General features: G+C 36.7%; 1 protein-coding gene across 2 annotated transcripts in view; it reads left to right on the forward strand.

Moving 5' to 3' along the window:
• Positions 1 to 11,544, forward strand: part of fxyd3 (FXYD domain containing ion transport regulator 3) — a 45,177-nt gene extending 33,633 nt beyond the window's left edge. For both annotated transcript variants that reach the window (XM_060900437.1, XM_060900436.1), the window contains 7 exons: positions 682 to 731; positions 2,322 to 2,357; positions 2,458 to 2,478; positions 3,201 to 3,275; positions 6,768 to 6,804; positions 6,932 to 6,981; positions 10,881 to 11,544. In XM_060900437.1, coding sequence (XP_060756420.1) covers positions 698 to 731; positions 2,322 to 2,357; positions 2,458 to 2,478; positions 3,201 to 3,275; positions 6,768 to 6,804; positions 6,932 to 6,981; positions 10,881 to 10,900 — 273 coding nt within the window. In that variant the 5' untranslated portion in view covers positions 682 to 697 and the 3' untranslated portion in view covers positions 10,901 to 11,544. The remainder of the gene's footprint in view (positions 1 to 681; positions 732 to 2,321; positions 2,358 to 2,457; positions 2,479 to 3,200; positions 3,276 to 6,767; positions 6,805 to 6,931; positions 6,982 to 10,880) is intronic.
• Positions 11,545 to 13,760: the final 2,216 nt, after the last annotated feature.

The following is a 13,760-nucleotide window of genomic DNA, read 5'->3' on the forward strand; positions in this document are numbered from 1 at the left end:
ATGATGCGTCATTCATTAATAATTCTGTAATCGCTGGAGAATTGCTGTGGTATAAGAGGAATAAAACACCTCAGGACATGCTGTTTTTTTACTATAACAGAATGATGCTCGACTTGTCAGCTAGCTACATTAGCTATTGAGTTTAAAATGGAAAAACGATGCATGTTTTTTTCTTAGCATTATACCTGCAGATTGCTTATTGTTTCGATCACTAAGTGGCGTTTTTTTTGGTGGGTTTTTTTGGGGGGTTAAAGTACCTGTACACGTGCTACATGTCCTGATCTCTGACCTGCTCAATGTTCACCCGAGTTTTTCGTTGCTATTTTGAAACCCAGTGCCAGTCAGTTCTGTTTCCTGGCACTCGCTGACGTGTTGCTCCTCGTTTGTGTCTCATACAATCATCATCATCATCATCATCATCTCGTGGGCCAGAAGTTATTGGATTATAACTCCTCATGCTTGTGAGTGCACACGCAGTCGGCTTGCTGGATATATTTAGAGCAGAAGTGACTTTTGAGATCCATCAGCACCGAGGTTACGTGACACGCCATCACCGGGTCGTATTTGGATAGCAGTTAATATTAACATGTGTTTAATCTGGGATCAGAGAACGCCGCTGTGGCCTGCAGGTGGATTTATTTCAAAAAAATGTATTTTTTTTCTGTGTTTTTTATTTTTCAGGTGAAACCACGTCGCCATGGCACGGATTCTGTCACTCGTCTTAATCACATGTGAGTCGTTATGAGCTTAATACACTCTGTATGTGTGTGTGTGTGTGTGTGTGTGTGTGTGAGGCCAGAAATATTGGCTATTGATAGAATTATTCTTTACAAGTAAAAATGATTTAAGAAGAAGAATATGGTGAGTGGGTGATGTGACAAATTATTGAATCTCATCACATTTTCTCAACAAAAGACTGGAGTCGTTTTATAAAAGCTCTGTTTTTATACACTTTTTATAGATTATATTTTTAGCAACTATTAGTAATTATTTTTTTAATAAAATGTGGGGAAATCTAACAATGTCCACAAACATCCTTTTCATCCATTTTAGTGATTTATTACACTGAATATTTAAAAAAATTTTTTAATTTGTTAGTTTTGCCATCAGTAATTAAATTAAATTAACAAAAATAATGTAAATCTTTGAGTAAATAAGTAAGTTTAAAATAAAATATGGTAGTGTGACCACAACAGTGTTAGCCAATTATTGTGGGCCCACAGTATTTAAAAAAATAAAAAGGAGAAAAAAAAAAAGGTAATTATAATCATATATAGAATAATATTGGAAAATGTTATTTAAAAAAACCATGAAAACAACAAAAGACAAATGTATATATTAACATTACTCATTCCTAATAGTAGGAATAAATAAATAAATGGCACCAGCAAGAAAAAGAAATTGCTGCACAGAAATATTTGCAAGAAAAACTAAGCTTAATAAATAATAATAATAATAATAATAATTATTATTATTATTATTATTATTATTATTATTATCACTATTAATAATAATAATAATAATATAGAATAATAATACAAGCTTTTATTTAAAAAAACATGAAAAAACATAATTAATATATTGACATCACTCATTCCTAATAGTAGGAATGAATGAATGAATGAATAAATAGCACTGACATGAAAAAGAATCGCTGCACAGAAATGTTTGCAAAAAAGCTAAGCATAATAATAATAATAATAATACAAAATGTTATTTTCAAAAATAGGGTGGCACGGTGGTGTAGTGGTTAGCGCTGTCGCCTCACAGCAAGAAGGTCCTGGGTTCGAGCCCCGTGGCCGGCGAGGGCCTTTCTGTGCGGAGTTTGCATGTTCTCCCTGTGTCCACGTGGGTTTCCTCCAGGTGCTCCGGTTTCCTCCACAGTCCAAAGACATGCAGGTTAGGTTAACTGGTGACTCTAAATTGACCGTAGGTGTGAGTGTGAATGGTTGTCTGTGTCTATGTGTCAGCCCTGTGATGACCTGGCGACTTGTCCAGGGTGAACCCCGCCTTTTGCCCGTAGTCAGCTGGGATAGGCTCCAGCTTGCCTGCGACCCTGTAGAACAGGATAAAGCGGCTAGAGATAATGAGATGAGATTTTCAAAAATAACATGAGAACAAAACACAAATTAATATATTGACATCACTCATTCCTAATAGTAGGAAGAAACAAATCCATAGCACTGACAAGAAAAAGAATCGCTGCACAGAGATATTTGCAAACAAAAAATGAGGGGGCAATTGATTATTCTATTTATTTTTTGTTAAATTGGGGAAAAAATTCAGCTTGTCGATGTTGACCATTCTCTCTCTGTTCCTAGTCTTTGCGCTCGTCCTGGCAGAGGATCAGAAGGAAGGTACGACATTTCTTTCCTGATGATTTAACTCGTTTATCTCCAGTCGATTTCTGTCTGAAGTCACATTAACACGACTCTGTTCTGTGTTTGTTTGTGGCAGAGGATAATCCATTCGAGTTTGGTAAGTAAAGCTCAGACTCATTCTTTCTTTCCTGACATTAGAACACACACTTCCTGTGAACCAGTCTGATCATTGAGCGTCGTACTCAGAAGCCCCGCCCACACTGATCGTTATTATTTTATACACAAGAACGAACAGATTTCGCTTTCTGAGGTTTCTGTATGTTTGACTCGGATGTCTTTTAATACAACCCAGGATCAATCTGGAATCATCTGTAAAGTTTATTGTAGCACGAAAATATTCACTAACCTTTAACAGATTTGAACGTGACCGGAGGAATTGGCGAGTTATATCCGATCGTCAGGTTGAATTCGGTTTAAAAAGGTTCCCGGTGCGGTTAACTCTGACGACGCCCCAAAATTTCCTCCGAGCCCCAAAAATGATCATGAGACCATTAGTTCTGAAAAGAGCTGGAGGTGATTAATGTGTCTTAACTTCACGTGTGTTAGCGTAACACTCTTGCTCTCGATACGAGCTAGCTAGCTAATAAGAAAGCAAACAAGTTGACTAAAGGTAATTAATTGGCATCCTTTTTTTTCATATATGGGTCTCCGTTTTTTTTGTTTGTTTTTTTGTTTTTCTTTTTGCATTTTTTTCCACCTCAGATGACTTTAGGTATCATGGTTACGTAATTTAATTGCATAAATTGCAGTTCATCTGTCCTTTCACAACTGCTGTGACTTTTTGTCCAATGAGCAGTGTCCTTCTCTGTCTGTGTGTAGATTATAAACGGCTGCGTGTCGGAGGGCTGATCATGGCCGCGGTGTTGTGTCTGATCGGCATTACGATCCTCCTCAGTGAGTTTATTACACACACACACACACACACACACTGCTGTTACCATCTCCGAGCTGATTGGATTATTTTCCCATAACAGCACCTCCTGAAGTCTTTTATTCTTTTGTGCCACAGCAATAATAAATGAGATCCTGTTCTTATGTCATAAAAAGTCATTCCATCTTTTTTTCCTCTCTTTTGAAGTTAATGAGACAAAACTCCAAAGCTTTTCACGTTACTGAGAAACCAAAACTTTCCCATTTCAGAAAACCTAAAGTTATTGGGGCTGTAATCCTCAGCCTTCCACACGATACAATTCTGATTCATAAGATTGAAAGATTTGATATTTGTCGATACGGTATGATTTTAGGATTTTCATCTGATCAACATGTGAGCAACTTTGTTCAGAATCCAGGAACCATTGATTTGTGAATGATGATGGAGAGAGACGAGGATAATTACAAAGTTAATTTTGGCCAAATCAGTCTGTTATTTACCATCATTTTAAAAAGACGAATTATTTTTACACATCGCTGCTCTGTCCTTTTTTTCGATAATCATCACTTTATCATTGTTTCCTCAATTAATTTCAGTCGTCTCAAAATCGTCCGATTGGTACGCCCCTCAGAGTTTCCTACAGGTCCCTGTGAATGAGTTGTTACTATGGAAACCATAATGCTATTTATTACAACGTGTGCATTAAAATGAATATTAAAATAAACCTGTGATCAGCAGTTGTAGCACTGTCAGAGGCGCTGAAAATTAATCAGTTAACCCAGGGGTTTTCAAAGTGTGGGAGAGTCAGCCCCCCCCCCCCCCCCCCCAGAGGGCAAATAAACAACAGCGACCCCCTTACAATTTGTTGTTGTTGCTATACTTAATGTTCCATTCGTATTTTAAAAAATGGTTGTTGTACACATCATTTTTTTTTTTTTACACATTTTAAACTGTGCTTTTTTTTAAAACATCTTTTTTTTACACATTTTAAACATCTGTGCTTTTTTTAAAACATCTTTTTTTACACATTTTAAACATCTGTGCTTTTTTTAAAAACATCTTTTTACACATTTTAAACATCTGTGCTTTTTAAAACATCTTTTTTTACACATTTTAAACATCTGTGCTTTTTTAAACATTTTTTACACATTTTAAACATCTGTGCTTTTTTTAAAACATCTTTTTTTACACATTTTAAACATCTGTGCTTTTTTTAAACATCTTTTTTTACACATTTTAAACATCTGTGCTTTTTTTAAACATCTTTTTTTTACACATTTTAAACATCTGTGCTTTTTTAAAAACATCTTTTTTTACACATTTTAAACATCTGTGCTTTTTTAAAAACATCTTTTTTTACACATTTTAAACATCTGTGCTTTTTTAAACATTTTTTACACATTTTAAACATCTGTGCTTTTTTAAACATCTTTTTTTTACACATTTTAAACATCTGTGCTTTTTTAAAAACATCTTTTTTTTACACATTTTAAACATCTGTGCTTTTTTAAACATTTTTTACACATTTTAAACATCTGTGCTTTTTTTAAACATCTTTTTTTTACACATTTTAAACATCTGTGCTTTTTTTAAAAACATCTTTTTACACATTTTAAACATCTGTGCTTTTTAAAACATCTTTTTTTACACTTTAAACATCTGTGCTTTTTTAAACATTTTTTACACATTTTAAACATCTGTGCTTTTTTTAAAACATCTTTTTTTTACACATTTTAAACATCTGTGCTTTTTTAAAAACATCTTTTTTTTTACACATTTTAAACATCTGTGCTTTTTTAAACATTTTTTACACATTTTAAACATCTGTGCTTTTTTTAAACATCTTTTTTTTTACACATTTTAAACATCTGTCCTTTTTTTAAAAACATCTTTTTACACATTTTAAACATCTGTGCTTTTTAAAACATCTTTTTTTACACTTTAAACATCTGTGCTTTTTTAAACATTTTTTACACATTTTAAACATCTGTGCTTTTTTTAAAACATCTTTTTTTTACACATTTTAAACATCTGTGCTTTTTTAAAAACATCTTTTTTTTACACATTTTAAACATCTGTGCTTTTTTTAAACATCTTTTTTACACATTTTAAACATCTGTGCTTTTTTAAAAACATCTTTTTTTTTACACATTTTAAACATCTGTGCTTTTTTAAAAACATCTTTTTTACACATTTTAAACATCTGTGCTTTTTTAAAAACATCTTTTTTACACATTTTAAACATCTGTGCTTTTTTTAAAACATCTTTTTTTACACATTTTAAACATCTGTGCTTTTTTTAAAACATCTTTTTTTTTTACACATTAAAAAAAAGCACAGATGTTTAAAATGTGTAAAAAAAAGATGTTTTTAAAAAAGCACAGATGTTTAAAATGTGTAAAAAAAAGATGTTTAAAAAAAGCACAGATGTTTAAAAACATCTTTTACACATTTTAAACATCTGTGCTTTTTTAAACATCTTTTTTTTACACATTTTAAACATCTGTGCTTTTTTAAAAACATCTTTTTTTACACATTTTAAACATCTGTGCTCTTTTTTTTACACATTTTAAACATCTGTGCTTTTTTTTTTTTAAACATCTTGTTTTACACATTTTAAACATCTCATAGCATCGTTAGCTAGCATCTCTTGGCAGACAACACACTGGCAGTGGAGCATCTTCAGATCCAGTCCATGAAAATCCAAACTTTAAATAATCGTGCTCATACTTCCTTCTTTTTTTTCTTGGCCCAGACTCTGTCTCCTCACTCACTGTAGCTTTAGGTACTAAAAATCAATCTATTTTGTCTCTGGCAAAGGCTAGCTGAAGTTGATTTTATTTTATTTGGCAATATAAATATATATGATAAAAACATACATGTACATATTGCCGAGGATGACACAAAAAGCATTAAAATACACTTATTTCCATTGTGGTCCTCAAGATGACAAGAAGTTCACTAAATGTCCGCAATAGTAACTTATTCTGGTTTATTTTTCCTCACGTTGCACGGAAGAACTCTGGCGCCCCCTAGGGGAGGCACACCCCACACTTTGAAAAGCCCTGAGTTAACCAATCACAGTCCAGAACTCAAGGGTTGGGTGTCAAGGGTCGGGGGTTGGGTGTCGGGGTTGAATTTCAAGGGTTGAGTGTTGGGGTTGAGTATCAGGGTTGAGTTTTGAGTGTTGGTGTCTGAGTTGAGTGTTAAGGGTTTGGTGTTATTGGGGTTGAGTAAGAGTTGTATGTCGGGTTGAGTATCAAGTTTTGGGGTTGAGGGTTGAGTTAACCAACACATTGATACGGACAAACGAACGTCACCGAAGTTCAGCGAAACCTCTCTCTGTGTTTTTTGAACGCTGTCAGACGGTGTGATGTTTGTAGAATGTGCTGCATTTTTATATTTAACTTGATATAAAACTCATACAGGCAGATTTATAGAATGTTTGTACAGTAATTATTATGAACTTTTAACTCGAGGATGCGTGAAACAACCCTGACGCTGTTCTCTTACAGGTGGACACTGCAGGTGCAAATTTAACCAGGGCAAGAGGTATGTCATGTCGTCTCATGTTGTGCCATGTTGTGTTGTACTGTATGTGGTTAAAAATCTGAAATATTTTAATTGGAAATGTTATTGGAACACTAATCACTACTTATCCCTTTATGTACTAATCCAGGAGGAGGACCGGAAGTAACACAGCAACCCAGCAGATGCTCAATGACACAGGTACAGTGTTTAAAGGCCATATCTTAATTATAAAATAAAAACACAATTTCTACTAATTTCTCATCTTTTATTCACTTTTTCTGTTTTATAATGAACCTTTCTGTACTTTAGACTTTATCGGTGCGTAACAGTGTTGAACTCTAGACGGTTTGCAACCAGTTTAATCAGCTAAAGTTCCAATGATCTTCGCTAATGCTTGACACAAAGTAATACTTGGCATAATGTTCGCTAGCCTTAGCTACAGGTCTTAATCACGCATTAGAGTAGTTAGCCTCATGTTAGCTAGCTAGCCTGTTATCAAGCTTAGCGAGTGTTGTACTCACTGTAAGAGCTCAGTGTAGTTAAATCTTCTACTGTTGGATTTAAAGATGTGATCTAACACATTAGTGAGCTTGTTAACAAACCTGGCAAGCTAATAAATTAAAATACTCATGACTGGAGAGGAAGCAGGAAACGTTGTGCAGTGCTGGGTTTAGACACAGTAGCTAGGTAGCTTAGCTCATGTTGCTAAATAATATATTAATATTTATTCATTAAATAAGCTTGTTTTCAGTAAGAATGTGTTTTTCTCAACAATCTGCTTTTAAAACGGTTTTATTTTGAAGGGCAGACGTTTCTCTTTCACTTTTATAATCATTTATTGACTTTTGAGCTGGATATGACGTTTAGCAAATTGAATCTCATCATTTTTTTTTACCAAGTTTCAATCTTTTCTTCCTTCTCCTTATTGAACTGTTTTTTTTTTTTTTTTGTTATTATTTCTCTTTAATGTGGCTTATTTCAAGAGGTTTTTTTAGCGAACCCAAATATGATGTAATTGTTATTTTTAGTATTTTTTAATAGCCTCACATTTAGAAGTTTAAAATGCTTCTAAATTGTTGCATTTAATCATTAAGGTGTAATATTTTTTTATAATAGATGTAATATGGGCGGCACGGTGGTGTAGTGGTTAGCGCTGTCGCCTCACAGCAAGAAGGTCCGGGTTCGAGCCCTGTGGCCGGCGACGGCCTTTCTGTGCGGAGTTTGCATGTTCTCCCCGTGTCCGCGTGGGTTTCCTCCGGGTGCTCCGGTTTCTCCCACAGTCCAAAGACATGCAGGTTAGGTTAACTGGTGACTCTAAATTGAGCGTAGGTGTGAATGTGAGTGTGAATGGTTGTCTGTGTCTATGTGTTGTGATGACCTGGCGACTTGTCCAGGGTGTACCCCGCCTTTCGCCCGTAGTCAGCTGGGATAGGCTCCAGCTTGCCTGCGACCCTGTAGGACAGGATAAAGTGGCTAGAGATAATGAGATGAGACATTTAAGTATTTCAAATGTATTAAAATTATTAATCAATATAATATATTCATTAAATAATTTCATTTTCAGATAAAAAAAATTTCCTTCAGTCTGTAAAGCAAAAAAGTTATATCTTTGTATTTTTTCCTTGTTAAACTGGTTCATTTTCTCTCTCTCTCTCTCTCTCTCTCTCTCTCTCTCTCTCTCTCTCTCTCTCTAATTTGGCACAATTTTTTCTTTATTTTTACCAAACCTAACTATAGTAATGTTATAAGTATTGTGATTGTGATATTTTCTGCATATTGCCTTCACTGTGTGTAAACCCTCGTGTAAATGACACAGGAGTGTATTATATTTAGCTGTAACAGAATAGAATAGAAACACTTTTATTGCCAGGTATGTGGGCACACACGAGGAATTTGACTCCGGATCACTTAGCTCTCATAGTACAAAAACAGATAAAAAAGCGTAAACACAAAAGCAAACAACAACAACAACAAAAATAGGTGCATAGTGCAAAGTAATCCAGGTAAGTCAAGTATGGAATAGTTAAATAAATATAAAGTATACAGTGAGCACAGAATGACAGTATAAGTGTTCAGATATTTTGCAAGTGATATTACTGATATATGAATCTGGATTTTAGCTGTTCATCACAGAAAGGATTTCCCTTTTGGTGCAATATGGTGCATAGTGCAAAGATGAATAGTAAATTTAAATAAGTAAAAAACTATATATGTATATGTAAGTCACAGTGAGCACAGAATGACAGTATAAGTGTGCAGATATTTTGCAAGTGATATTACTGATATATGAATGTGGATTTTAGCTGTTCATCACAGAGACAGCCTGAGGGAAGAAACTATTCTTGTGTCTGGTTGTTTTAGCATACAGTGATCTATATCGCCTCCCTGAGGGGAGAAGATTAAACAGATTGTGACCAGGGTGTGATGGGTCCGCAGAGAATTAGTGTGTGTGTGTGTGTGTGTGTGTGTGTGTGTGTGTGTGTGTGTGTGTGAGTGACCTGCAGTAACCGGATGCAGTGTGACGGGAGTGAGTCGGCTGTAACGGTTGGAGGCGTCTCCTGTGTACGAGTTCCATCTGCTGAGTTGTTTTGCCAGTTGCTCCGGCGATGATTTCATAAACACAAAACCACTTCGGCCGTATGGGTTCTCTCTCCACGGTGCCTCAGCACACTTTCCATGATGACTCCTCTCTCTCTTTCTCTCTCTCTCTCACACACACACACACACACACACACACACACTTGCTAGCGCTCTCTCTCTCTCACACACACGGGCGCGCTCTCTTTCTCTCTGACACTTGCGCTCTCTCTCTCTCACACACACACTTACTTGTTGGCTCTCTCTCTCTCTCACACACACACACACACGTGTGCTCTCTGTCTCCTTGCACTCTCTCTCACTCACATACACACACATACTTACTTGCTGGCTCGCTCTCTCTCTCACGCATACACATACTTGCACGTGCTCTCCCTCTTTCTCTGTGTACCTGAAAAAGGAAACAGACTGACATGGAAATGTGAAGAAGTGAAAATGTGCTGTGTGTGAGAGACTGAGGATCCATTTGAAACACAAATAAAAATAAAACTCAAGCATCAGCTCTTCAATCTTTCAACCCAGTGGGGTCACATTAAAACCCCTGGAAGTAAAAACCACACAGAGGGCGTGTCCGGCTTTCAGTCCTCCATTTCGTCCTGGATCTGTGAGCTTGTCTATAACTCCGCCTCCTGTGTCGTGAATGGCCAAGAGGCTGTGATAAACCACACCCCTTACATCATTCTTTTTAGTATTCCTCAACAGGAAAGCAGTACTGCTGCTAAACACCACAACAGGAACAGTGTGCTTTAAAGTACAGTGAGGGGGAAAAGTTTGTACCCCCCGTACAGTACATGCTTCTTTATTATGGCAGAACGGTGACACACGTTCATTTACGCACTTATCCAATCAACCAATCGTGTAGCAGCAGTGCAGTGTATAAACTCGTACACACACAGGCCACGAGCTTCAGGTAATGTTCTCATCAAACATCAGAATGTGGTCACAGAGCACAAGCTCACTGAAACCGGACAGCTGGAGATGAGAGAAATCTCACCTGGGCCGAGTTTTCAGTCCAATCATTATCTGTCCAGTTTCAGTGTCTGCTGTTGCCTCAGAGTCTTGTGTCTTGTTCTTGGCTGAAAGGAGTTGAACCTGATGTGGTCTTCTGCTGTTGTTGTGTATCTGCCTTAACGTGTGATGTGTTGTGCATTCCGAGATGCTTTTCTGCTCACCATGGGTGTAAAGAGTGAGTGAGTGAGTGAGTGAGTGATTGATTATTTGAGTTTCTGAAAGCTCGAAGCAGCCTGTTCATTCTCCTCAGACCGCTTTGTTTTTGTATTTTCGCACCATTATATGTGGGGGTGGTGGGGGGGTTTGTGAAAAATTTAGCACCAACAGTCACGATGTTTTGTTTGGGTTTTTTTGTTTTGTTTTTTAAATGATTTTTTAAAAAAATCGTAACACAGGAAGTTAATAATCTTTTGCCCGGAAGTGTAATTATTCTAATTATTGTCCTAAAGCTCATAATGTTTTCTGTTTTGCTTGTTTTCTGTCGCTAGCACGAGCCAGTGAATGTTAAACGCTCCTGAAGGACGACTCTGTGTTGAGCTGATGGACGGAGAAGGGTGAAGATCCTGCAGTACCTTTTATCACACCACGAGCATGCTGGTTGAAAACAAAACAATGTGCCCTTTATGATATAAATACTGTTTTTATTATGATGATTATTATCTTCTTCCACATGTGTGCTGCTTTCACGGCTCCTCATCTGGAAAAAATGGCTCCTGGGCTTTCATCAGATGTTTATTTCAACTAGCAGAACAAATAACCCCAAAAAACCCACAATTTTTTGTGTGGAAATCACGACAACATGAGTTTCTGTGTTTTTAACGTGTTTACTAAAATGTTTTTTTTTTAAAGATCCTGTTGATCAGTTTTAGTGACATCACACAGCGTATAACCAAAAAGTCCGAGCGATCTGTCCACATGGTGTCGTTCTATCCCCAGCTTGTTCCTGTCAGTGCTGAGAATGTAATCGACAGTGTTATGCTACGCTTCATAGCTGACTGACTGTTTGACAAATAAAACACTGTTTGTTTGATTGATTGAATAACTACCTGTTGTTTTTTTTAATTTTTTTTAGAGCTCATCATTTTCTAGCAGGTTGTTCACGTGGTTGTTTTTGTCCACACTGCTGAATAAAACACTAAAACTCTCCGAGTATCAAGTGTGACGTGTTTTATTTCAAGTTTAATGTTTAAAAAGAGTTTTATACTCTCTTCTGTGCTAACAGTACGACTTTATACAAATTTAGAAAAGGAAAAAAAGAAACGCATCACTAAACTGAGTTAGTAATTGCAGGTTGTTATTGTATTTAAATATCCTTAAGGGCATTTAGGGGCATTTTGGGTGCTGGGAAGTCATGGCCTAATGGTTAGAAAAGCAGCTTTGGGACCAAAAGGTTGCAGGTTTGATTCCCTGGACCAGCAGGAATGGCTGAAGTGCCCTTGAGCGTGGCACTGAACCCCCCACCTGCTCCCCAGGTGTTGATGTACAGGCCGTATGTCACTCTGGATAATAGAATCTGCTAAATACCGTTAATGCAATTTATAGTCAGAAATGAAATATGTAATGCAGGAATACACCTTCATATTCCTTACAATTTTATAAACACTATCAAAGAATGGCTTACAAATCTCTTACAATTTATTATTTAATTATTTTCATCTGCTGCCTAGTTCAGCTCCACCACTTCACTCACATTTCTGTGCATTTTATTCATTTTTCATTGAATTTTATTTATTAACTCGATTTAAAAAGCACTTCAGCTGAACTACAGCTACACACTCTAGTCTATTTATATTATGATTAAAACATTTAAATGCATAATGTATTCAAAATATGTTAATATTTTTAATAAATATAATTACAGTGGGGAAAACAAGTATTTGATCCCTTGCTGATTTTGTTGGTTTACCCACTAATAAAGACTCGATCAGTCTGTAATATTAATGGTAGGTGTAGTCTAACATGCTGAGACAGAATATCACAAAGAAAATCAAGAAATCGACTTTAAAGAATTTGTATTAATTTATTTGCATTTTATTGAGGAAAATAAGTATTTGAACCCTCTTGCCAAAAGGACTTAGCACTTTGTGGCAAACCCCTTATTAGCAAGCACAGAGGTCAGACGTTTTTTTGTAGTTGATGACCAGGTTTCTGCACATATTAGGAGGAATTTTGGTCCACTCTTCTTTGCAAATGACCTCTAAATCATCAAGATTCCGTGGCTGTCGCTTGGCAACTCTGAGCTTCAGCTCTCTCCATAGATTTTCTATAGGATTCAGGTCCGGAGACTGGCTGGGCCACTCCATGACCTTGATATGTTTCTTCTTCAGCCATTCCTTGGTTGCCTTGGCTGTATGCTTTGGGTCATTATCCTGCTGGAAGACCCATCCACGACCCATTTTAAGCTTCCTGGCAGAGGGAAGGAGGTTTTCACTTAGGATTTTACGGTCCGTCCATCCTCCCATTGATACGGTGAAGTAGCCCTGTGCCCTGTGCAGAAAAACACCCCCAAAGCATAATGTTACCACCTCCATGCTTGACAGTGGGGATGGTGTTCTTGGGGTCATAAGCAGCATGTCTCTCCTTCCAGACACAACGGGTTGAATTGATGCCAAAGAGCTCAATTTTGGTCTCATCTGACCATAACACCTTCTCCCAGTCACTCTCCAAGTCATTCAGATGTTCATTGGCAAAGTTCAGGCGGGCCTGCACATGTGCTTTCTTAAGCAGGGGTACTTTGCGAGCACTGCAAGATGTTAGACCATTGCGGTGTAAAGTGTTACCAACTGTTTGCTTGGTGACTGTGATCCCAGCTGCTTTAAGATCATCCACTAACTCTGCCCGTGTTGTATTAGGTCTATTTCTCACCGTTCTCATGATCCTGGAAACCCCACGAGGTGAGATCTTGTTTGGAGCCCCAGACCTACTGTAGGTCGATTGATGATCATGTTGTGAGTCTTGTACTTGCGCACAATTGCACCAACAGTTGTCACCTTAACGCCCAGCTTCTTGCTAATGGTTTTGTAGCCCATACCGGTCTTGTGCAGGTCTACAATCTTCTCCCTTAAATCCACAGAAAGCTCTTTAGTCTTTCCCATGTTGGAGAGTTTGGAGTCTGACAAACTGATTGATTCTGTGGCCAGGTGGCTTTTATACAAGTCATTAATTTGGAGAGTCTAACTTGTCTGTATTAACAAGAACTCTTGATGGTTACTAGGGGATCAAATACTTCTTTTTCTCAATAAAATACAAATAAATTAATATAAATATTTAAAAATTATTTTCTGGATTTTCTTTTTGATATTCTGTCTCCACATGTTAGAATACACCTACCATTAAAATTACAGACTGATCAAGTCTTTCTTAGTGGG

This window comes from Neoarius graeffei, chromosome 19 (genome assembly GCF_027579695.1).
Source record: "Neoarius graeffei isolate fNeoGra1 chromosome 19, fNeoGra1.pri, whole genome shotgun sequence".
In the NCBI taxonomy this organism is placed as follows: domain Eukaryota; kingdom Metazoa; phylum Chordata; class Actinopteri; order Siluriformes; family Ariidae; genus Neoarius; species Neoarius graeffei.